The following is a 23,242-nucleotide window of genomic DNA, read 5'->3' as shown; positions in this document are numbered from 1 at the left end:
CTAGCCTGAGTGACGGAATCATGTGTTCTGGGCCAAGGCTGTACCTTGCAGACATGGCAAGACTTTGGAAATGGATCGTTTTCTTCATAAAGACGCTGAGCCAGCTGGCCTGCGGTTCTGAACTCTGAGAAGCATGAGGAGCCACTGTGGTTGGACAAGCTTCTGCCTATGAAATGAGTAGCCCCTCCCCTGAGGCACACAGAAGACAGATCTACATACTACTTGGTGTCCCTGTGACACCAACAGGAGCAGAATACGGTGGGGTCAGGAACAGAGGCAGCCTTCACCTCTGGGAGGACCTAACTTTCCCAGGCCTCTGTCCTGAGGTTACTGGTATCTGTTTCCATGGTGATAAATGCCTTTCACCCTGATCTGGCTCTGATGTTCTCTGCACTGAACATGGAATAGCGCCCCAATTTAAATATTCCCCCAGAGCCCCAGCTTACCCAATGAGGGACTAGCACAACCCACTGCCAACCCACAAGCTTTGACTATAAGCCTGCACAGACACCACTCTCTGGACATACTCTCCACACCTTGCTGTCCTCAGCTCTCTTTAGAGCCACGTCTAAAGAGATGGACTCACCAGCCCCTTGCGGAGAAGAAGAGGCTAAGCGTGCCATTTCAGGAGGCTCCCCAGCAGCAGCTCAGGCCTGTCCTCAACCTTCCCCCAGCAGCAGCTCAGGCCTGTCCTCAACCTTCCCCCAGCAGCAGCTCAGGCCTGTCCTCAACCTTCCCCAGCAGCAGCTCAGGCCTGTCCTCAACCTCCCCCTGCCCCCCGCAGCAGCTCAGGCCTGTCCTCAACCTTCCCCACAGCAGCTCAGGCCTGTCCTCACCCTTCCCCAGCAGCAGCTCAGGCCTGTCCTCAACCTCCCCCACCCCCCAGCAGCAGCTCAGGCCTGTCCTCAACCTCCCCCGCCCCCCAGCAGCAGCTCGGGCCTGTCCTCAACCTCCCCCCCCAGCCCCGCCCCCAGCAGCAGCTCGGGCCTGTCCTCACCCATGCTCTTACTAACTGCTTCTCCACTAGGATTCGCTACACACATGCAGTTACGCTCTTTAATCAACTTTCTTTAGCTTGGAGATCACAATGCACATACCTGATGTACGCAGTAAGACAGAAGCTGATGCTCCCAGTTGGTTACCCCACAGCCTCTAGCTCCCCTAACCAAGGAAACGGAAACATCACAAACACTGAGTTCTACCAGATTCTAATGGGACTTCATAGGCTATGTCCCACTCCCACCAATAGAAGCGCATGGCAACTGGCCGACCCTGGGACCTTCTAAGTGGCCAGTGGGAAGAGACTGGAGGTAGGGGTATATGGATTGTTCTCTGATTATAACCATGCAGTCTCCCACACATGTGCACATTGATGGGTAAATACATATATATACACACACACACATAACATATATATATATTTCTAAAATGACCCCTTTTCCCCTCAACCGGAGATCATAATGAATCCTAGTAGAGAAACAGCCGGAAATAAGAGCCTGGTTGAGATTAGGGCCGAGCCTTAATTCTGCCGCATGCAGTTACAAGACCCCTGGCAAGGCACTAGATTTTTCAAGACCTGCCTATCCTCTGTACATGGGTATGAAGGCTGCTTTGCAGAGTTCCTGAAACACCAGAACCAACCTACTACCAGAAGTGTACCCAATGGGCCAAAGCAGCACCCAGAGAGCAGCACACGGAAGCTTACTACCCGGAGGGGCTGTCCTGTCCCTGAGGCTGGGGGAAGCTTACTACCCAGAGGGGACGTCCTGTCCCTGAGGCTGGGGGAAGCTTACTACCCGGAGGGGACGTCCTGTCCCTGACGCTGGGGGAAGCTTACTACCCGGAGGGGCTGTCCTGTCCCTGAGGCCGGGGGAAGCTTACTACCCGGAGGGGACGTCCTGTCCCTGAGGCTGGGGGAAGCTTACTACCCGGAGGGGACGTCCCCGAGGCTGGGGGAAGCTTACTACCCAGAGGGGACGTCCTGTCCCCGAGGCTGACACTGGGAAGAACAGATCACTGCTTTGTTCTGTTTTGTTTTGTTTTGTTTTGTTTTTTAATTCACCACATAACCTATGGGAGACAGAATCCTCAGTGTTTTCTTTCCCCCTTCTCTGACCAGCTGCTGGGCAGATGTGTTCAAAGGCAGGTTCCTGCTATCAAGAGCAGGCTCTGGAGAACACAGGTTACTCCCAACTCCCTCATCCCAGACCTACTAAACCCACTCCGCCTAATACTGAAGCCTGAGCATTTAAAATGCTGCCGAGGGACCAAAGGGAAAGCCCCACAGTTAAGAGTGAGCAATGCTCCTGCAAAGAACCCCAGTTTGGTTCACAGCACCCACATAGGGCAGCTCCAACTGCCTGCAACTCCTTCTCCAGGGAATCTGATGCTCTCTTCTGGCCTCCACACACATGCACACATACCATACAGAGGCACACGCACATAGTTTATAAAACCTTAAATGTGGCAGATCTCCAAAATGAGCTCTGCTGCTTAATACAGACCATATTTTAGTAGATTAGTGCCAAAATAAGGAATGTACTTTCATGTTGAAATGATAACATTTTGGATACCCAGGCTTAGATAAAGTTAACATCACCTGTTTTCTTTCTTAAATTGGCTCCTAGGAACATCTGAATTCCCTCAGTAGCTTGCACAACACTTGTCACAGACACTGCTATGCCTGAAAGATGCTATAAGGAGTCCCATGCTCTACCCCCCTGGAAGTGTCAGTGACAGGGGCTTCACCCACAACAGTGACAGCACCCCAGGGCTTTCACAGCCCAGTGCCATTGGCTCTCCCTGGCCTCCTCATAGCAGCATACCCACGACCGCCGGCACACTACAGCACCTATGCTCACAATTAACTCAGTACTTCCCTTGAGCACCCATGGCTGCCGACACACTAGAGCATCTGTGCTCACAATTAATTCAGTACTTCCCTTGAACACTCATGGCTGCCGACACACTACAGCACCTATCCTCACAATTAATTCAGTACTTCCCTTGAATACCCATGGCTGCTGACATTCTAGAGCAACTATGCTCACAATTAATTCAGTACTTCCCTTGAACACTCATGGCTGCTGACACACTAGAGCATCTGTACTCACAATTAATTCAGTACTTCCCTTGAACACCCATGGCTGCTGACACACTACAGCACCTATGCTCACAATTAATTCAGTACTTTCCTTGAATACCCATGGCTGCCGACACGCTGGGGTACCTATACTCAGAATTAATTCAGTACTTCCCTTGAGCACCCTCTTCTATGCACTGTCAGCTGCTACAGCCCTTCCCACGCTTGGCCAGCTTTTGCTCATAACCTTCCCAACACTCTCTAGGCAGAAGAAATGGCTACTTGTCTGTGAAACCTCAGGACTCAGTTTATGCCTTTATGACAGTACTCGCTGGTGGCCACTGCCTAGCTGGCCAGGCCTCTGTCACTCACCCTGGACGTCTCTGGGACTGCAAATGAATCTTGGTGGCAGTCAGGAAGCCCTGGGTGTAACAGGCACTTAGCAGACACGTGCTGGATGGAGGATCACGGCTGAAGTGACACAGCTCTTCAGCGAGCTATCAGAACGGGAAGAGCTGCAGGAAGGAACTAGGCGCCACTCACAAGCACGTTTTCATAATTACCACAATCCCACAGGATCGCCACTTCTACTATGTTACATGATGAAAGAAATCAGATCAGGACAATGAGTTTTCCAAGTTCAAAGATGACAAGGGAACAAGCACAATGCCAAGTCCAGTGAACACCCACAATAAACATGTATGAAATATTTAATGAGCAGCAACTGACCAAGGATTTGAACTCAGTGTGGGCGCCATGGGCCCTGGCCCCCAACTGTGAGTGGCTGCGGCCTTGCTTGCTGACCTCGATCAGATGTCCTCCCTATTCAGATTCCCTGCCGGTATCCACCCTTCTGAATGCTTAAGGGAAGTTCCTTGTTTGTGTATCCTGCATTTTGGGTGTTACCAACTTAGATGCAAGAATGTAGAACATTGGGTCTGGAATGTAGACCATTGGTAGCGAACTTCTGCCCTCCGGGGGTTCCTCCATTTGTGCTGTAAGCCTGTATTTAAGGTTTCTTCCCTCTTTCAATAAACGGCATTCGACATTCAGTCGTGGCGAATGACTCGCTGTCTCTTGTCTCTATTTTTAATCCGCAGCCCTTTGCTCAGACATGGTGATCGGGTATCGGTAATGCGGGCGTTACCGCTACAACTCAGAACCTATTCAAGGCAGCCAAGCCTCTTTGTTATCCGTGGGGCCACCAAACCACCAACTGAGAACAGTAGGTACTGTTTCCCAGGCACGCCCTCCATATTAGCACTCCACAAACATGCAACTGTACCATGCAGACAGAGAAACTGAGGCTAGGAGCTGCAAGCCCCAGGTGCCAAACAGGCACAGCTGTGTTTCCAACCTAGCTCTTATGGCTCAGGTGCTGCTCCATGTAGCTGCCCCAAAATGGCCAGAAGCATCATCTCCATAAGACCATGGACCACTTTTCCTGTACATCAGATTTCAAATCTGAGGCCACAGGAAGAGTGTGAGACCTGCAGGCTGTCTTACTTGCTACTGACAGAGGCCATCTCAAGGCAGGCTTGCCCTGATGTCTAGAACAATGTACCAGAAAGCTCTTTGCAAGCTTCAGTTTCTAAAGATATATCACTTTACTCATTGCGCGCCCCAGCTTTCCATGTTGGGGCTCAGGCTGCACAGCTGTGCCAGGTAAAAAGCTGGGCCCCATCCTAGGAGAATGAGCATGAGGGCTGGGCAGCCCCAAACCCCTGAGGGTCAGTGCAGCTTTCTCTGCCCATCACTACACTGACAGGGGCCAACAGCATGGAGCCGGCCAAGAGTTGGAGTTGTGCCCACCAAGCCCAGCCTGGCCTGGGGTCTATGTTACGATGCTGAGGACCATGGCAATTGTGTCTGGCCCCTCAACACATGAAGAGTCCAGGAACCAGGCCCGGGGCAGATGGCGAGCCTGTTCTCAGCACAGGTCTCTCGCACCAAGAAGGTCGTTTATGGAGCTGCCTGAGACTAGGGCAGCCTTTTTCTCCTACTGTGACGCTTCACTCCACTCTGCCACAGAGTAGGGGTGAGAGGCCAGCAGGCTACTGGGGAGACTGAGAAAGATGGGGCACCAGACCCCCCCAGCACCTGCTGCTGACAGAAGTGCTTTCCTGGGAACACGCACAAGAACAATGACAGCCATGCAGGTGCCCACTCCTCTGTCCCCTACTGCTAACAGGCCAGAGGTCTGCCAAGCACACCCAGACGGGAGTGTGTGAGTGTGTGTGTGTGTGCGTGTGCGTGCGCGTGCGTGCACACATGTGGAGGGGATCAGAACTACAGACAGAAGCACACCTCACAGTGAGGGCAGAAGGATCAAGGAAACATAAAATTGGACAACACCAAGATCAGTCATGCCTAAAAGCAAATCCCAGAGCACAACAGAACCTGGGGGCGGCTGAACAGAACCAGCATGAAAATCCAGGGTTCTCAATAACTTACGAAGGTAGTATTTCTTAGCAACTGGGGTTTGCAAAATGCTTTCCCATGCATTATTCCTCTCATCCCCACAGGCACTCTGTGTGGCACTTTTAACAAGAAAAGACAGCATACACAGAGCAATTAAGGGTATGGCAGGGTCTCAGCCCTATCCCAGTAATTCCAGGGATGGTGGCCTCTTAGACCTTCAATTACTACATTGTAAATCAGGGATAAAAATGTCTCTCATTCAAAGATTTCTTGAGTTGTACTATACATTGGGACAATGGCAAGGAGCCACCTATGAACCACACAGGCAGAAAGGCTGCCCTAGGTAGGGAAACAGACTTCATTCACGGGAATGTGAGAAGACCAGACAACCAGCTTCCAGGAAGCTGCTAACTTTCCAGTAAATGGTAGCGGAGGGATTCGGAAGAAAGTGACGCTGGACCAGAGCCTGGAAGAAGGCAAGGAATGGTCTGTCGAGATTTCTGGGATGACCTTCCGGGTGGGCAGCAGAGCAGAGTCGGCCCCTCTGGTGGGCATGTCTGGCACACCTTAGCATGACCCAGAGGCCACTCAGGTTGCAGAGGGCAAGAAAGCATCATGCTGAAAGATCAGAAAGTGGGGGCAGGTCAAAGGCAGGATGAGCCCCACGAGCCGTCTGCTAACATTTTATAAGAACTCTGGGGAAAAATTCTCCAGAGGCGGAGAATGGAGCTAGGGCCTCAGCTATGAAACTAATGGAGCCTTCATGCATGGGATGGTGACTCGGTCTAGGGGAAGGGCAGATGTGGTCACATGCTTGGTGCACTTGGAGAGGCCAAGAGATTGGGAAAGTGCATGAAAGACAGAAACGGACCAAAGACTAGTCTGAGCAACAGACCTCAGAAGGGAAGACACAGGAGGTGTGTGGATGCAAAGAAATAGGAACCTGGACGTGTGAGTCAGCTCTGAGATCCTGTTAGACCACACCAAGACTCTGAGTAGGCAGCTGGACAGGGCCAGCCTGCAGTTCAAGAAGCTTTCAGTTCAAGAAGCTGGTCTGGATTCAGAAGATAATGGGAGATGAACTGTGGTTACAGAAAGCTCATGAGTAGGCCAAAACAGGGTCTGGGAATCAAGCCCTGCTGTCAACCAATGCTTGGATCTTGAGGAGTTTAAAGGAACCAGTAAGAGATAAAAGAGGATCAGGAAAAACTGGGTAAGATTAGTGTGCCCTGGAAGTCAACTGAAGAAGGCGTTTGGGGGAGAGGGACTGCTCACTTGATGTGGCCACAGGGGGGTCATCAGAGCCTAAGGGCAGTTGTGGTGGGGGCAGGGCAAGCAGGAAGGAGCAGGGAACATGCAGCCCTTCACAAAACCCTCAGCAGGCAATTACTCAGTGAGGACTCAGGGCACAGCCCGGGTTTTGCCATTTGTTATAAGCTATAACAGGTATAAGCAGGTCACTTGATCTCTCTATGCCCCAAGCTTCTCACCTGAAAAAAATGGGGTGATCAGTTGCACCTGGAGAGCTAAGTGTGCAAACACCACCTGCTGCATATTGAGTACAGTGCAAGCATCCACCAATCGGCTCTCATCATGACAGGGCGCATTGATAAAGCAACTGTGCATGAAAAAATAATATGCATGGAAAAATAATATGGGAGGAAAACAACCAGCCCAGCAGGCAGGGAGAGGAAGTGGGGAAAAGTCACAAACACCTGTTCAGGTAGGGCATGGAATTGCTAGAGGTCTGTGGTGACTGGTGCGCGGCACAGGACTCAGCTGGTTACAGGCCATACATCTCCAAACAAGGTGAGCCAGCTGCTACCAGCTAGAATAGATTCTCAATTCTACTATTCCCACTACGTCACAGTCCTCCCTTTTCAGCTTGAGTTATTGTCCCATTCCCCAGACTAACTTCCAATTGCATGCCTCTCCTGCCCAGGAAAAAATAATCTTGGCTCAGAGGTGTCTGGATATTGAAGGGGACCTCATGAGCACAGGTCTGTCTCATACACACCTCCTATGATCCAAAGCTCTGTGTACTGATGAAGGGTGAGCCGAATGTCAAAGCCGGGGCTCCTGAAGCAATGAGCAGAAGTTACAGGGAGCTAGGCTGGGACCCCAAAGGCAGGGAGCTCTCCATCTCTAGCCGAGGCCTAAGGAAGCAGAGGATGAACAGCAGGCTGCAAAGGAATTCTACAGTTGGGTCGAAGAGATGGCCCCCACAGTTGCTGCTGTCTCCTCTACCCTGGAGCAGTCTCTACTGATAAACAAGCTCCTCGGAGCCAGAAAGGACGTCACGTGTGTGAAGGTGCCCAGGAGTGTGACCAGCTCTTCCACACTGCCATTCTTTAATGACACCCTCAGCTTCACCCACTGCTCAGTTAGACACTCTAAGACGCAGGCACGCCAGGAAGACCGACTCCTCCCTGGCTAGTGACAGCTCAACTCTACAGCAGCTTAGAACCAAGGATCCGGGGAGAATCCATGAAGAGGTGCAGACCAGTCAGCTGCACTCAGTTTAAGACAATGTTTCTCTAATTTCTCCATCTGAAATGGAAGAGAGTCATCATCCTCCTTAAAGGCCAGGTTTGGAGCACAGTCAGCCAACTAACGAAACTTCATTTTGTCTGCTCTATTGTCTTCAGATGTCAAGGAGTCATCTGTAACATTAGCCTTGTTTGTGTAAAGTGTCACGCATCCTGATGAAGCCATCTGTGGCTCTCACTGACCCCTGACAACATCCTCAGGCCTCCAGCTCTTCCTGGGCACCAGGCCCTCATCCCAGAGACAAAAAGCCAATTTAAAGGTTCTAGAATTGGCCCAGGCCCCAGAACACAAGTAGGTAGTGGATCAGTGTCAAACCAGAGCAGTCTGGTTCCATAGCCTCTTCTTCGCTAATAAGCTTGTTAAGTTCTCATCCAGAAACTATCTCCATGTTTAATAGTCTTTATATGTCATTTCCCCCAGATCAAAACATGGTCCTCAAGAGGGCAGGACACATCACCCAGGGCAGATGCACTATGGTGCACCCCAGATAAGAATGTAATTTGATCAGAACCCACCAGCCAATCCCTGCATTTCTATGGACAGATCTGGGCACACTCCACCATCCTTCCTAGACATGAACACAGCCCTCATGTTCTTACAGGCACAGACTTCATCAATAATCAAATGCAAGCATCAGTGTCTATTGAACCTTTAAAATGAAAAATCCATCTCTAAGCTAAAGTACAGTAAGTAAATTACAGGGCCCAGCTGATGGTAGATACATCAAAGAGAGAGGGCTTCCTGCATCGTTCAAAAAAGAGTAGAAACTGCCTGTCCCCAAAACTCTGTATGTGGGCCTTCCTCTCTAAAGAAACCGGGGCTCAATCCCCCTGCAGGGCTGGACCTGAAGTTGAAGACGGAGAAGAAGTCCCATTACATTTCATTTATTCAACAGCTATTTGCCATGCACCACTGTGCTGGGACCCACATGTACAGATTCACTCATAAACTCTATCCATTGTCTGGATGCTACCCAGCAACATCCCTCACGCCTGGTGCTGATTAACTGTGGTGACTGCGATGTCTGCCTGACAAGTCTAGGAAACAGTCACTAGTCAGCAAATACAAAGCAGCCTTGGTATGCAACAGGTCTGATCCTGGTGGTGGGACCCGGTCTCTTGGAACTCCAGTTCTAATTGAGGAAGAAAATAATTAATAACGGTGTGCTGTGTGTGAGAGAGGAACAAGCCATGAGCACAGGAGGAGCAGGAGCAGGCAGTGATGTAGGACTGACTCTGATTACAGAGGAGAAAAGGAGGGAAGAGGGGGTCAGGAAGAAACAGGAGGTAAAGGACCTGAGGCAGGGGGAGTCTGAAATGTGTCAGGTTCAGAAAGATGGCCACAGCAGCCAGGGCAGAGGGGCTGAAGCGGCCAGTGGCCGGGAAAGCAGCAGGACTGGACAGGTGGGTTCAAAAGACTGTGAAAGCTGAGTGTAACATCTTGAGGCCTATTATCTGGCTTCACTGTAGGCCCAGACTCCTGACAAAGTTAAAATATTCTGCAAAAGGCAGGCAGTGAACTGGGTGCTATAAATGTTTACCAGATAGTGTGTGTCCACAGGGGCAGTGGTGTGTGTCCACAGGGGCAGTGGTGTGTGTTCACAGGGTGTCCTAGAGTGGGTCTTGGGCTGGGAGAAGGAAAATGCCCCATCAGGCAATAACCTTGAGCTACTAAAGTTCATCTGTCACTAACAAGTTGATATCTATTTGGTCTTGAACTGAGACACCATCTTTAGGGTTGAACTTGATGCTGACTTTCTGAAGTGGACGTCGAGGGTGGGTGGGAAGTGGCATGAGGAAGCCACACAGAACAAAAGGCTTCCGAGCACCGAAGGTGGGTTCATCTCAGACGTCCCCGTATTCCAGGCTGGCCATGGCCTCGGTCCACTCAGACCTCTGTGGAGTCACTACCAATAAGAACATTCCAGCAGCCTCAGTCAGGGAGCTGTATGGTCGCGGGCCCTGCCACTGCCACCCCACTCACCGCTACACACTAAGCCTGGACTCTGAAGTCACTGCACCCCGGGTTAGGTAAAGCTGCAATCCTCACTGACTTTCAGTGCCTATCTGACCCGCCTCCCTGCCACTCAACTCCCGAATGCCAGGATCTCAATGGAGCAAAGGGCCATCTTCGCACTCAACCAATCAGCCCCTGTGACTCCCACTGCCGGTGCCACATGGTGCTGATGTGGCCCTGGAACAGAGCTCCTCCACAGTCACCTGTCTGCACGGAGTGGGAGAACATTGCTACTTCAAGCTGCCCCATCTGACTGGTGTCGGCCTGCTCCTCTTGTTACCACAGCTGGAGCCAAAAGCATGGGCTACCCTGGCCCCACTTCCTACCTCACTTCCAACACAGAAGTTCTCTTCCGCCGGCTCCGCCCTCCCATACTGCTTTGCATGTCCCCTTCTCTTCTCTATCCCCACAGCCTTGAATTCAGGCCTGAACTTTGTTCCCGAAGGTTGCCGAAACCATTGTGTAACCTGTGTTTTCTCTCAACTCTCAAAGCCCTCGGTATGAAAACATGCCTAACCTCATCTAAAACCACTGCCCATACGGGCAGGGTAAAGCGTGCTATACCTGCCCATCCCCTCACTTCCCCTGACCAACAAAAACATACGGCAAGCTTCAAAATCACTGTGGCAGCAGATATGGAGATGTGAACATCTTCAGTCGAGGGGCACAGATGACTCATCTAAACCTCATGCCTGCTTGAAAGTGCAGTCATTGGAAACTTTTTCAACACAAAAATATTTCTGGCATAAATATCCATTACTCGACATGCAGGGTTAAAAACCAACCTGTCAGACTAATAACAAGAAAGCCAAGTGAGCGGTAACTGATCATTAGACATCTAGATTCCCAGCAGCTAGAAATTGTTACAAATTCAGGATTTTGCTGACACGGCACCATTAGAGTACTGTTTCCAAGACCTGAGGAAACTGGAAGCCAGAACGTCCAGGCGCCGCTGCAGGGCCCTCCCTGGCGAGCAGTGTTGAGAGCAGAAGCTCTCCCATCCTCTGGGCCCTGGCGAGCAGAAGCTCTCCCATCCTCCAGGCCTGACAAGCAGAAGCTCTCCCATCCTCCAGGCCTGACAAGCAGGAGCTCTCCCATCCTCCAGGCCCTCCCTGGCGAGCAGTGAGGAGCACAGGAGCTCTCCCATCCTCCAGCAGGGCACTCACTGGGCCACTGCAGTCCAGCGGCACAGCATCGTCACGGTTAAGTCACTAAACTGGATTTGGGCCTCACAAAGGGGAGTCCAGAACTCTGAGTCTCACACCCACAAGAACAGATGAAATGGCTGGAGAGTCAGCTCAACAGGTAAAGGCGCCTTCCGCCACGCCTTACAACCTGCTTTGACCCCTGAGAACTGCCCAGTGGAAGAGAACTGACTCCCTCACACTGTTCTCTGATCTGCACACATGCCATAGTACACCTCCACCACAAACACACACACACAATAAAATAAATACTTTTCTAAAAAAAGAATGGATTAAATGACACAGGATGGGAATAAGACCTCTGCCTTTAGGGGCAGGGTGGGGGGATTTTAAGAAGGCAGTCATATTCCAAAGAGGAATCTGACCCAGAACTCCCTAGCGCAAATTCTGTAACAATGTTCCTCTAGCTACAGAATTAAACAAGCCAAACTCCTTGTTTAACTCTGTCCCCAAGTAAGGTCCTCCATGATCTAGCTCCTACCCACATGCTGGAGCTCATGCCCCATCCCCAACATGTCCCCAACAACCTACTTTGCCATCAGGACAGCCCTACGGACCTCCTACTGTCTGAAGTGGTTGCCAATGCCCGGTAAGACCCACCATAAAGATCACATTACTTTCTGCTCTGAAGGTGAGGAAGGGCCCATCTCTGACACACACTCCACCATAGCCCGTGGCACCTGTGGATCTCCTGGGAGGCAGCTCACCGTCATTTTTTTGCTATGATTCATCAGTCATATTTCAAATTTAAGATCACAGAGCAGCTGTGTTCCTTAGAGGCCACACTGCACCAAAACTCCAGCTGTAATTTCACTATTCCTGTTCCTTACCTTGATCAGGAAGCCTGTGAGAATGAGGTGTTAGAGCAAGAGATGTGCAGGGAGACGTAAACACCCACCAGAGAAAGTTCAAGGTCAGATAAGACCAGCAAAGCGGCAGGGAAGAGTGTGAACAGGAGGGTTGTATGGCCAGCTCGAATGTTCTTCCTTCCCTGCAGGGCGCTGGTCTTTTCTGCCACAAGCCTAGACATATTCATGAGTTCCTGAGTTACAATGCTGCTCAACATTCCTATGCCAAGAATATTTAGGGGGCAGGACCACTCGGGAGGGAAGGAGGTGTTAAAATATCTTTTCACTATGTATCAGCTGTGAACTTATCAAGGTTCCAAATGAAATAATGATTCACCTCTGAGTTCTAGGAATTGAAATTCTGGGGTTCCTGGGAACAAACCACCCCCTGTTCCATGTCCCATAACACAACAGCCATCCTACTTACACCTTTGAAAGCCTGACAGATACTTTATTGCATTTGGAAAATCAGAGTCATTGCAATCCTCAGCCCACACAGTCCTCTCAAGTCTACAGGCTCCGTCCAAGTTCAGTACTGTTCAAGATACTTCTCAGCACAAGGGAGGACTGGAACAGAGACAGAGGGGTGCCAGGAAGCCAGCTGACAGGCCTTGGCAGGCAGCTAGGAAACAGGAAGCTGGTTTGGATATGGGAAGGTGTAGATGAGGTTGAGACTTACTTTGAGAGAAGCACTGAGACCTTCAGGATTTGAAGGAGAAAAGGTGACCATGACCAGATGACTCTTCAAGTCTTTCTTAGCTTGAAAAGCAAAGCAAGTCAACTACTACACATCTGGATGAGATGGAGGGGAGAGCAGAGATCTGCAAAGAGCTAAACCATGACCACACTGAGTTCGAGGTGCCCTCGCCATACCCACGTTTGCTAACTGTTGAACAAGAAACAGAAAAAGCTATGGAGCACAGAGGCGTCATGGGGAATGATGGGCACCTGGAGGTGGTCTCATTGCCGACCCCTTCCTGTCGTCCTCTCCTCTCACAGTGACTGAGTGTGTCCCTGCCACCATGCCAGCTCAAAATGGAGTGCAACCAGTGAGACCACTTCACCCAGGAGGTGCACAGGCTGCCTGTTACAGCCCCAGCATCACGGGCACCCAAGCTTGAAAGTTAAGAAAACAAAAACCCTTAGCTAGCTAACAACAAGAAGAATGGACAGAGAGAATTCATATGGAATTTCCTTCAACCATAAAGGACAAAATTATGTCATTTGCAAGAAAATGATTGCCACCAAAGATAATCATATTAAGCAAATTAAGTCAGTCTCAGAAAGACAAATTTCAGTTTTCTCTCATTTGTGCTTCCTAGATTTATTTCATAGAGATATTTAAAGTGATGTCATATATATATATGCATGTATGTATATGTGTGTGTGTATATATATATATATATATATATATATATATATATATATGACAAGAAGTAAAATTGTCCATGGGAAGAAAGGGACTAAGGGACTAATGGGTGGAAGGGGACAGTAGAAAGACATGGGGGTGGGGGTGGGGGTTTATATACTCAAAGTACAATACTTGCATGAAAATGCCTCTATGTAACAGTATAATATATGATGGAAACATACAATAAAACCTTTTTAAAATTTGCTTTAGGGCTGGAGAAACGGCTCAGAGGTAAGAGCACTAAGTGCTCTCCCAGAGGTCCTGAGTTCAATTCTCAGCAACCACATGGTGGCTCACAACCATCTATAATTTGATCTGGTGCCCTGTTCTGGCATGCAGGCAGAACGATGTATACATAATAAATAAACAAACCTTAAAAAAAAGGGGGGGGGGCTAGAGAGATGGCTCAGAGGTTAAGAGCACTGACTACTCTTCCAGAGGTCCTGAGTTCAATTCCCAGCAACCACATGGTGGCTCACAACCATCTGTAATGAGATCTGGTGCCCTCTTCTGGCCTGCAGTCACATATGCTGTATACATAATAAATAAATAAATCTTAAAAAAAAAAAAAGTTAAAAAAAAAAAAAAAAAAAAAGCCTTTAATCCCAGCACTCGGGAGGCAGAGCCAGGCGGATCTCTGTGAGTTCGAGGCCAGCCTGGATTATCAAGTGAGTTTCAGGAAAAAAAGGCGCAAAACTACACAGAGAAACCCTGTCTCAAAAAAAACAAAACAAAAAACAAAACAAAACAAAATCTGCTTTATGCTACAACTGGAAGTGTACAGCCTGATACATTCACTATTCAGATACAGCATCATGGAAGGTCTGCTGATTTCTCAAGTACTCCTAGTAACGAGAGTGCTGATCTTGGTCATGGGCCCTGCAACTTACACCTTGCCAGCATGGTCCTGTTTAGAGGACTCCTGTTCAGTCCCATGGGCAACTGGTATCACATACAGAGGAAAGCCTTCCAACAAAAAACCGGAAAGGTCAGCCTATTTCAGGAAACAATGGTTCATTGAAACTGCATCCTGCTCTTAAGCGAATCTGCCTCCTTCTGGACCACAACCTGGCCTCGCACCATGGCATCTGCTTTCCAACTTCCTCATCAAAGGACAAATCAAATGTCAGTTGACAATCTGCTTTCTAATTAAAAGTTGATTCTTTTCTTTTTTTAGAAATTGCATTTAACTAAACAATTCCACATGGCAATTCGGTGTGCAGTGCCACCCTGATTGACAGAACCATTTGCAATTATTTAAAAAAGGAAAAAGAAAACACTGTCAAATGCAGCAGGATCAAGTTGATTGGACACTGACTTCCAGTTGACTTATGAAGTATGACTATGCAGCATTCATACAGAACATCTATACTCCCAGCATTTAAATAAGCCCTATGGGAGAGGGCACTTTCAAGGCTGATTGGAAGGTATCAGGGGGAGGACACTGGCTGTGGAGGAAAGCTCAGGCTGGTGATGAAGAATAACAGGGTTAACAGAAGAGCAACACTCCTTGAAAGGAACCTGAGGCTGGGAAGGGTGGGGCTCCAGGTTTCTTGACACAAGCAGCCTGCCATGGTTTCCAAAGAGAAGACTAAGATGCTCCAGGGAGGGAGAAAACAGACTACATCCACATTGTCTTGTGCCCTGGAGCAAGCTTTGAACTTCTGAGCTTGTTTGCTGTCTTGGATTGAAAGGCTACCATATGCCTGCCTGTCCTCCAAGACTGCTGGGAGAAGGAAACTGCATGCTGTGTGTACAATTACCTGAAGTGGGAAGGCACTTTAGCCCCAAGAGACTGCTGTGATCACCACAGAAGGGCTGGCACTTGTCTATCCGAGGACAGCAAAGATAGGATAAGCCAAAGCCTTCTTTGGAATAATTGCAGATACAGAAACAGTTTGAGAAATGGCACCTACTGGCTGGTTTAAAGTTAAATGTTTGGGTAGGGAGACAGTTACTGCAACTGTCCACTGAGCCACCTAGAGGCTCCCACGGACAAGGTTGGGGTCGGCCAGGCACAACCACAGTGACATTAAAACCTCAATTCAAAACCAGCCTCTGGGCAGACATTTGAGGAAGGGCTTTGATGAGCGAGAAGAGGCCAGGCAGCAAGGAGGCAGGCTTGCCATCTCCCCAAGGATGGGTAGTTTTTACCTTTTCTTCACACTCAGGAGCTGCTGCTTCAGTGATGGCGACAGTCAGCTGACTTCCCGTCAGGGTGACCTTGTGACTCCTGTGGAGAAATCAGAAGTGAAGGAGTAAGAGGTGTGCGGAGGTAGGCCACCCATCCTGACTGCCACCCGTGCTGAGAAGGCAGACGCGTGCTCGCCTCTCCAGCTGCCAGGGGAAGGACGGACAGTCCGCTGTCCTACACGGACACAGCCCAGGTGGGAGCACTCCGTTAGCACTCCCAGCAGACAGCTGCACTCGTCCCCTGCATTCCCGAGAGTCCGCAGCAACCTCCTGCCAACGGCAACGGTGTGAGGGCATTCCTGTTTCCTGCGACCAACACGGTAAAACGAGAGGCCCAGGGCTGGATCCAGGAGAGGGAGTAGAAGTGGACAGTGAAGAAATAGCGGCTTCTGAAATAAAGACATGAAGAGAAGGAAAAAGGAGGGAACAGCATGGGACTCACACCACTGTCCCAAAAGTATTAAAGGAAAAAGATGTCTGGGGACCCAGAGCACAGAGCCGAAAAATAATTCCTGAAATCCAGAGACATGAGACCTCAGGATGGAGGCCCAGACTGCAGGGATGAGGGGCAGTGTCAAGGAGGACCTGTAAAACACCAACCAACGTACGAGTTCCACTGCAAACAGAGTTGGGAGCATCTGAGAAGAGTCTACACAGAAACCTGGAACCACCCTGCCGTCAGCATGCGCTCTCTACAGACACTCATCCTCACTGACCTCAGGAACTCCTAGGAAGCTTTCAGTCTTTGAAACAAACAGACAAGGACTTTGAGACAGAGCAGAACAGGACATCATTTCAAAACAGAAGGCCACTGGTCCCTTGGCAAACTCACACCCCAGCCTTAACTGCACACAACTTCAGAAGACCCGGGAGTGTCTAAACGTTAGCTCTAAAGTGATAGTGTTCCACAGGCCCTCTCATATCTCAGCTGCCAGCAGGAACACGGCAGGTGTGAGTCTTCTGGAAGGCTGCTCACCACACTCTGAGCAGCTGGAAAATCACATACACCCTTTGAAGTCACAGTTCCATTTCCCCAAATCCATGGTAGGGAACTGATCTGAGACAGAACAAAACTAGACAGTCAAGTGTATCCACAGTAGCCTTATGTGTGAGGTAAAAACAAAAAGACAATATTAGATAAATGTGGTAGATCATAAATAAAATTTTATTAAGCCATTAAAATAAAAAATCATGTTATGCAGAATTTTTAATAAAAACAACTGCATTTCTTAAGTGAGCTAGGCATTCCCCTAAGCATGTATTGTATATGTCCTCTCTCTCTCTCTCTCTCTCTCTCTCTCTCTCTCTCTCTCTCTCTCTCTCAACACACACACACAGAGACACACATACACATACACACCATCAAGGGTTAGACCAACTCAGGAATGCAGGTGTTTTATTTCAACTTTACAATCAAAAAATGAGTGGTTGAGAATCAAGATACATGCTCAAGGTTGTCTGGCTTGTAAGAAGGGGCTCTGGGATTCGAACCCACACAGTCCAGCCTCAGAGCCCCTCTTAAGCACTACAGATTGAACAAGAGCCCTAGAGATGGCAGGACCCATCCTGAAAGTTGTGAATGTAACCTTACATGAACAAGCACTCTGAAGATAGCAACAACCTTGGGTTCAAGCTGGGATGGACTCACGGCCAATAGAGGCCACAGAGTGAGCACAAACCCAGTCTGAGTGATTTAGTGATGGCCTAGCTCAAAACTGAAAAACAAGTTTTTGGGGATTTTTTGTTTGTTTGTTTAAAAGAGCACAACCTGGGGATACAGTTCAGAAACAGAGTGCTTGCCTAGGATGCTTGAAGCTCTGGGTGTGGATTCAAATCCTAGTACTACATTTAATTTGCAATAATCTGAGTAAGACCTGAACACCACAGCTAACAGAAGCAAGAGAGCGAGGAATAGAGCCCCATAGCTGGTTGAGGAATCAGTCCGGCCTGCACCGATTTGGCACTCTGTCTCTCGCAACTCCAGGGAATAAACACATACTGTTTAAAGGCCTCCATACACAGGAAGTCATGACAGCAGCTACAAGAAACCCATGCAAACACCTAGACTGTGCTGCCACCAATCAGGAGAGAACACTCATGCGGTATGCAACAAAAAACGAAATCAAAATTGATACACAATGATCTTAATTATGCATACAAAACACAGGCAAATACAACAAATGTTTTTAGTGATTATCCCTGAATAGAAACATGTTCAGCATTATGCTTTTTTTATATTTTTTCCAATTTCTATAATTAGTGTGAGTTATTTTCACAAAGAAAAGAAAGGTTTTTTAATTAGCAATTCATGATCTTTCTGCAAATCTAACTCAAATACAAAGACTAAAAACCAGGAGGTCCAAAATTTCCTGATAATCATCTTAATTCAATCTCAGGCCACCACCTGAAGAAAATCAGCAACTGAGGCCCACCACGCTGTAAGAGAACCACCCAGCCCTCAGTTTCTCAAAATCTAACTTTTCAGACTCTGGTGGGAGCAAAATGTGGCTTTGGATACCAAAGAGAGCAGAGGGTGGCATGTTTTCCTCCATCTATCCAGACTTGTGGTGCCGGGGAAGCCAGGTCAGCCCGAAGTCTGCGGCCACGTGCCAAGAACAGAGAGCATCAGTGAAGGTAAATGTTTAATTCTCCGTAGAAGACGTTCCAGAAGGAGACCTTCAACAGCAGCCTCGCCTCCTCACCCACGCCCCGACTCCAAAGCTGCTGTCACAAGGCTCTCGCTATCAGCTGTGCAAACAGGCACAACAGCCCAGGTCGCTTCCCCGTGTCTACACCTGTGCTTTGATCAGACAGACTCGAAGTGCACACGGTTTCCCCCGGTGTGTAGGCAGTCTGGACCAAAACAGACAGCAGGGTGTGTCTTTCCTACCTGCATGTTCTCACAAGATGGTGGAAACCAAGAGTAGCTGGTTCCCTCTACACTGAGTCAGACCAGTTTCCCAGAATACACTGAGCACGTTACCTGATTTCAGAGCATGGGGACAGAGCAGGAAATGAGACACTGGTGAGGGCATAGGAGATGGGGGGAGCATCCTACAGTCCAGGTGTTCCTAAGTACATTTATGAACTGTCTGATTGGCTAGGGTACATCACCTACGTCACATGCCAAAAAGACAAATTCAACACACTGCCCTAGAAGCTGACTCAGCCTGGCATACAATTGACATCATTATCTGGATCAAAAGGATGCCAGCAGCAGTATCCAGAGAAAGACCTATGGGCAAGGCAGAGCTCTAAAAAACAGGGTAGTTGAGAACAAATAATTTGGTATGGTATACCTCCTTACAAAGCATTCCCCCACCACCTATGTGGTGACTTCAGTGACTAGCCAATGTGTGTTGGGGTCTCCCACTCAGCCATCCACTTCACAGTGTACCAGTACCTAGTAGTATCTAAACCCGTAGGATCAGGCAAGAACAAACCCAGGCAGTCAATTTTATCATCTGCTAAAACGGAAAGGCAGGGCCTAGAGAGACTGTTCTTCCGGGACTGGAGTTTAGTTCCTAGCAACCATATCAGTTCACAGCTACCTGTGACTCCAGCTCCAGGGTATCCAATGTCCTCTTCTGGCCTACATGCTCATAAATAAAATATTTTTTCCCAAATCCTTCTGTGCTTAACACCTGCTGTTATCACATACACCACCCCTCAAAAAAAAAGTGCTAAGAAAACCCTGGAATACCATCCTAAGCTTTTCATCTGTTCAAAAGCCATCTATTCAGGCCTTACCACAAAGATGAGGAGGAGGAGGAGGAGGAGGAGGAGGAGGAGGAGGAGGAGGAGGAAGACATCTACTTTCTCACACAGCCCAGGTTCATTTGCCTGGGGACGATGCCGCTCACAGTGGGCTGCGCCCTCCCACATCAATCTTAGCCAAGACAGTCCCCCACAGACATGCCCACATGGCAATCAGACAGGGTAATTCCTCAGCTGAGGTTCCCTCTCTCCAGGTGTGTCAAGTTGTGGCAACCAAGATGAACCATCACAGGGCAAATGACCACCAGGTGGTCCTGAAACAGGACAAATGAGAAGCCTTGAGACCACAGCAGATTCCAGTCAAACAACCAGGCTCAGTAAGAGACTCTGCCTGAGTAAAGAGTAGAGAGTGATAGAGGAAAAGACCCAGCATCAAGTCTCCACATTCTCTCTCTCTCTCTCTCTCTCTCTCTCTCTCTCTCTCTCTCTCTCTCTCTCTCTCTCCTCTCACACGCATGCACATGCGCACACACACACAGGTGTGCAAACATGCATACACATCATGCAAACACTGCACACACAAAGAATGTCTAGATATTATGAAATCTGCTTATTATTACATTTAACTTAATATTTTTAAGTCATTTCAGATTCTAGTTTATAAAAGTTTCTAGAAATGGTCTGTGTACATGAAAGGTATTCAGATGGCTTAGTTGGGGAAAGGCCTTGAAAACATATGGATCCCCAGAACTCAAGTCAAAGCTGGGTACAGTGGCAATGCGAGCGGCATAGATAAGCAGACCCTGGGAAGTGTGTGGGCCAGCCTGGCCTACAGACTGTCTTAAACAGAAGGCTAACGGGCACCTGAAGAAAAGCCAAGGTCACCCTCAGACCCGTGCACACAGACACTGAATACACAAGCCCTCTGCCGTATACATTCACACACACACACATTCACACACACACACACACACACACACACTCACATTCACACATACATTTACATTCTCAGATTCACACACACATGCACACCTTGTTCAGGAAAATCTCACTAATTTTAAGACACTGGTCTGGTGTTGCGGGGTCAGAGAATGGAGGATGGGGGCTAACACTGGGGTGGGCACTCAGACCTGCCAAAAGGCCAGAGAGAGAGTGCTAACCACCACAACCGCCACTGGCAGACTTGCCTCCGAGCAAGGAACACAGAAGCACTCTGTTCCACAGACATATGATCTAAGAACAAAAATGATGGGAAGTCAAACTGCAGGGCACCGAAGACCCATTATTACATCCTAAAAAATGAAATACAAATTTCTATAAAAGAACAGAAATGGGGAGATATTGAAATTTAATGATGGAAGAAAGAGGAAAAGCCAGGCCTTACAAAGCAGACTTGTATCCAAATAAAATCCTGCAACATGAAGGAAATCACGGCAACAAAGTGCAAGGCTTTAAATCTCTTAAGATGCATTTCAGGCATGTCTGGAAAATAAAATTACAGGAGCCAACAAAGAGCAGTAAACGGCACAGTCCAGACGACAGAGAAGCTCCCAGCTGCTATCCCAACTCTCAAGAGGCTGAGCAGTGGGACCACTGAGAGCTAGAGGCTAGCCTGGGCTACAGAGTGAGCGAGACTGTTTCAAAAAACTAACAGATGACAGGTGGGTATATCAGTATATACACAGACAGACAGACAGAACTGGCCAGAGAAGACAAACAGGAAGAAAAGGCGGTGAGGAGAGGACACTGGCCTCTGCTGAGAGAGCTTGAGTGTGAGCTGCAGCCAATCTCTGCACACTGCACCCCACTGCTGGAGAGGGGAGAGGAGGAACAAAGGGATCCTTTTCAGAGTGAAGAAGAGCGAGCCCTGCAGAGTCAGGTCCAGCTCACCCCCTGAGCAAGTCCATCCCCTGGGAAACATCAGCTTACTCCAACCCGGAGCAAACGCAGCAATCTCGCTCTCCAGCAGCTCACACAGCTATCTGCTAAGTCACAAGAGCTATTGGTGGAAAACAATGGAAAATTGTTGGAGCTCACTGGGCCTCGGTTTCCTCTTCTGCACAATGAGGGGTCCGTCATCTCTTCCAGGGTGGTGGGCAGAGGTGCCACAGCATGGTGACCCTGTGAGCCTGAGTCTGGTGCAGAGCAGGCCTTCCACAAGCAGGCCTGAGATTATCAGTGCAGCTCCTACTTCACAGCCAACACAGAATCTAGGGCTTTCTGGTTAACACCTATTGGAGGCCAGAGGGCTCCTGGAGGCCGGCTCCGGTCAAGGTTCCAAAATTCACTAAAGTCTTAGGTGTGGAGAAGGGGTTTGAATGGGTTTGGCCAGGATCACACATGCCCAGCTGACGAGAGCTGTCCTTGACCAAAACCTGGGGCTATGTGGCCTCTCTGGTGCCTGGCAGCCTGCATCACAGAGGCACTCTGCCCAGAAAGAGACCCAAGACAGGAAAGGTTGAAGAAACAGCTGGCTTCCGGGACAACAGGATAGCTAATGCCAGGCACCATTTACAGTCTGCTCCCTCCCCGGGTCAGGATCACCTAGAGGTGAGCTGCCAAATATTACTATGAGCATGAGGCTGCTCCACTGCTCACGTGTTCTTTTTCTGGATGTGCGTGTATGCATGTGCGTACGTGTGTGTGTGTGTGTGTGTGTGTGTGTGTGTGTGTGTGTGTGTGTGTGTGTGTGTGTGTGCAGGGGCCAGTGGTGAACATCGGGTGTTTTCCTCAGTCTCTACCTTGTCTTTGATACATGATCTCTTATTTTCCATCCAGAGTTCACCACAGAGATTTGCCGTTTTGATGTGGGTACCGGAACTCAAACTCAAGCCTTCATGACTGCATGGCGAGCACATCCAACTGAGCCTTCTCCCCAGACTGAACTGCTCTCTCCATCTAAGGTCTAGGACTTTCCCTAGGCCCTGTCAGAATGGAAAGCCCACCCAATGGGTGTGGGCCAACAGCTCAACATCCAGTTAGGGTAGATATTGGGAGTCTAGTAAACAAAGATAAAACTCAAAAGATTTTCACCTAGTTTATGTACTAAAGATAGCCAATTAAATACATTCTGGAAAAGTCAGGCAAGAAGACTGAAGACTATTTTGACAGAAATGATCAATTTGACTCTTGCCTCTTCTTTACCTCCCCCCAGATAATGGAACAGTCAGTAAGTATCTCCTTAGCATGTGAGGTGCTGTCCTCGGTGCCCTTGGACGGACACTGCGTGAACAGGAAACTTACTTTATGGCTGTTTTAAGCACAGTCAACTTGTAATGGTAGCAGGTCACAATGAGGCCTAAGTCTGGGGTGACCAGTGCAGATGCAGAGGGCCCCGAGGTCTTTCAAAGCCCGGTTGATCTAGGTGCTGAAAGACCAGTGAGTAAGGAAGATTGAGTCACAGAGAGGAGCTGGGAAGCAGGCACTAGGCCTTGTGACCACACAGATTTCATACTCGGAAGCGAATGGGCTCTTCAGCGGATCCCCAAAGGCAGGCACTGCTCCATCTGCATTTCTAGAAAGGGAGGCTGCACCGGACTCTGCCACACAGAACCATTCCAACTTTTCTTCTGTGGCAACATGCAAGTAGGATACTTTACACCAGAAACATGCACCTGCTCACACACACTCGACCTGCACTGGACTCCTGGCATTACCTGTGACCCTGGGCCAGCTTCTCAAGTTCCTGCGACTGTTCCACCACCTCCAGGCTGTTGCTGGGGACAGATAAGTGAGTGGTACAAAGCCGATGTCAGCTGTGGTTTGTGAAACCACTGTTACATATGAGTCTCACCAACTA

At 49.0% G+C, this 23,242-nt stretch overlaps 1 protein-coding gene and 1 long non-coding RNA gene across 2 annotated transcripts in view; one reads left to right on the top strand and one right to left on the bottom strand.

The window, feature by feature from the left end:
* LOC102921577 (uncharacterized) overlaps positions 1 to 23,242 on the bottom strand; it is a 56,327-nt gene that overhangs the window by 8,167 nt on the left and 24,918 nt on the right. The window contains exon 2 of the mRNA XM_016008864.3: positions 15,688 to 15,766. Within this exon, the coding sequence (XP_015864350.2) occupies positions 15,688 to 15,766 (79 nt within the window). The remainder of the gene's footprint in view (positions 1 to 15,687; positions 15,767 to 23,242) is intronic.
* Positions 1,208 to 4,148, top strand: LOC143274186 (uncharacterized). Its single transcript, XR_013052626.1, has 2 exons — positions 1,208 to 1,310; positions 3,348 to 4,148. It is a non-coding gene; the product is annotated as an uncharacterized LOC143274186 (long non-coding RNA).

Source organism: Peromyscus maniculatus, chromosome 7, assembly GCF_049852395.1.
Source record: "Peromyscus maniculatus bairdii isolate BWxNUB_F1_BW_parent chromosome 7, HU_Pman_BW_mat_3.1, whole genome shotgun sequence".
Taxonomy (NCBI): Eukaryota; Metazoa; Chordata; class Mammalia; order Rodentia; family Cricetidae; genus Peromyscus; species Peromyscus maniculatus.
The sequence above is the reverse complement of the archived record's forward strand: the minus strand, read 5'-3'. Positions and strand labels throughout refer to the sequence as shown.